The following is a 2,261-nucleotide window of genomic DNA, read 5'->3' as shown; positions in this document are numbered from 1 at the left end:
GCCTGTGAAGCCTCGGAAACAGAAATCGAGTTCCTCCAGCTCGTCAGACAAGAAGAAGCAGATCAAACACAAGCCTGTGGGGCCTGTGAAGCCTGTGAAGCGTGTAAAGCCTCGGAAACGGAAATCGAGTTCCTCCAGCTCGTCTGACAAGAAGAAGCAGATCAAACACAAGCCTGTGGGGCCTGTGAAGCCTCGGAAACAGAAATCGAGTTCCTCCAGCTCGTCAGACAAGAAGCAGATCAAACACAAGCCTGTGGGGCCTGTGAAGCGTGTGAAGCCTCGGAAACGGAAATCGAGTTCCTCCAGCTCGTCAGACAAGAAGAAGCAGATCAAACACAAGCCTGTGAAGCCTCGGAAACGGAAATCGAGTTCCTCCAGCTCTTCTAGCAGTTTTAAAAAGGTGAAAGCGTACAAGCGTAAGGGTTCTTCGTCTTCTGACTGCACTAAGCCCCATGCCCAACCATACCTCTTTCACACTCCATCCTCCAGCGACGGCGTGGACAAGAGAAAGAGGAGAGAGAACCGTCCGAACAAATGTCGATCGTTTTCATCATCAGACCTCATTCATGCGAAGCCCAGCAAGCGGAAACTGAATAAGCGGAGCTCGTCATCCTCCTCGTCCTCGAAGAAGCGCAAGCGCAATTCACTCGACAAGAAGCGCCACCCCAACTACACTGTGGTAGACACCCCTTACGGCGCTTACCCCGCTGCGCCCACGGCCTACCCTAAGCCTCGTCGAGGCTCGAGCTCCACCGAGATGGCCACCGTAAAGCGCAAGTAGCGTCTCTTTTGCTACTGACGGATTTATGAGATTTAAGATTCGAGTTGGTAGTGGAGCAGATCGTAAACGGTAACGCGGCCAACGCTATTGGCTACAGCCATCAGTGAGCCAACACTAAAATCCGCGGTGGTGACTCTTCCTAGGCCCTTGTTTGGAGGATAGTTCTGATAAACGGTCTTGGATGGGACGTGCACAGCCTTGGCAGTGTCGCGTGTCTCTCGAGATGAGTAGTGCAGCAGCTCGTCATACGGGTGGAAGCGGACGTCTGTGACAGGGAAGAGGAGGTTCTTAAAAGACTTCAGAGGCTCCAGGTACTCAAATTCCGACGGAGATCCAATGTCATACAGATCTAAAAAGCCTGAGGAGGAACCCACAGCTAACCGCAGCTGACGGCCTCCTGAGGTGGCCATGGTGGTCAGTCCTCCAGGCGCTCGCAGTGAGCCAGAGCACTTGCCTGCCACCAGGTCCCACTCAAGTATTTTGCCGTCTTTGGACCCGGAGTACACTCGCCGACCGTCCGGGTGAAAGACAGCACATTCAGGCGGAAGTGAGGTCTTGAACTGATTTGCGACGCGGTTCGTCCGCAAATCGGCAATCACAACCTCCGCGTTGGCACCGCTCAGAGCGACCAAGGGGCAAACGGCAGAGACGGTAGAGAGGTGGTGGAATGCTTGGAATTTCTGGCCTGGACTGACCAGGTGTACGTGATCAAAGGTGCTTGTCTCAAGGCTTATTAGCCCCAGTCCTTTAACGCCGTCGACAGCCGCTATGTGGGTGCCTTCCTTAACACATTCCGCGGACAAGAAAGACCTCCTCGGCACTCGAATCTCTGAAAGCAATCGTGGCTTGATAGGGTTCACTCCGAAGATTCGCACGCGATCGTCCGCCGAAAATGCGACAAGCAGCTTCCCGTTTGGGTGGAACCGCACCACGTTGACGCTTTTACCCGCGTCTACATCAGGCTGTCGCTTTGTCTGCAGCTCCTTGGGGGGAAGCTGCAAGCTCCGGCCTCTTATAGGCGCCGCAGAGCGAAGCACGTCTTCGTCGTCTTCCGCCCCTTCCAGCAGCATGCGAGAATACCAAGAGGATGCCTCCAACCCCGTTCTTGAGACGCGGTGCTGGACTCGGGCTGCGTACTCCTGCACGCCTATTGCGACCTCCTTCCGGTTTAGAGCCAGACTCGGCCGGTTCTTTACGACGACCTCCTCATTCTCGTCGTCAGAATCGATCCAGGCTTGCTGCATCGGGGTTATTCGGTATTTCTTCTATCGAGAGCGCTGTCCTAGCAACGGTGCTGGACGACCTCCTTCAAAGGAGGTCATGAGTACTGGCCAAACTAACCGAACCAACACAGATCTCCAAAGTTCACAGTCCGCATAGCATACAATAATGTGTGGGTCATGAGTACTCAATATTAATATTTCTCTCCATAACATTCAATGACTCCATCAGCCCTGCGTACCATTGTAGACAGCCTCGA

The 2,261-nt window shown here is 54.0% G+C and overlaps 2 protein-coding genes across 3 annotated transcripts; one reads left to right on the top strand and one right to left on the bottom strand.

The window, feature by feature from the left end:
• Positions 1-781, top strand: KVP18_003034 (uncharacterized protein; the record flags this gene model as incomplete). 2 transcript variants are annotated; one of them, XM_067954439.1, is made up of 1 exon in its annotated part: positions 1-781. In XM_067954439.1, a coding segment is annotated over one exon (781 nt), but the record flags the coding sequence as incomplete, so codon positions are not given. The 2 variants fall into 2 exon arrangements, with proteins under 2 accessions (XP_067808722.1, XP_067808721.1); XM_067954438.1 differs by having other exon boundaries at positions 40-781.
• A 32-nt stretch (positions 782-813) lies between these two features.
• KVP18_003035 (uncharacterized protein) lies at positions 814-2,025 on the bottom strand (the record flags this gene model as incomplete). The annotated part of the gene is made up of 1 exon (XM_067954440.1): positions 814-2,025. One exon carries the CDS (start codon positions 2,023-2,025, stop codon positions 814-816), a length of 1,212 nt encoding a protein of 403 aa, XP_067808723.1.
• Between the last annotated feature and the right edge of the window lie 236 nt (positions 2,026-2,261).

The sequence above is a fragment of a genome, assembly GCF_019968955.1.
Source record: "MAG: Porospora cf. gigantea A chromosome Unknown PgA_NODE_4196_length_2261_cov_317.85, whole genome shotgun sequence".
NCBI lineage: Eukaryota > Apicomplexa > Conoidasida > Eugregarinorida > Porosporidae > Porospora > Porospora cf. gigantea A.
Note: the sequence above shows the minus strand (reverse complement) of the source record. Positions and strands in the feature narration are given on the sequence as shown.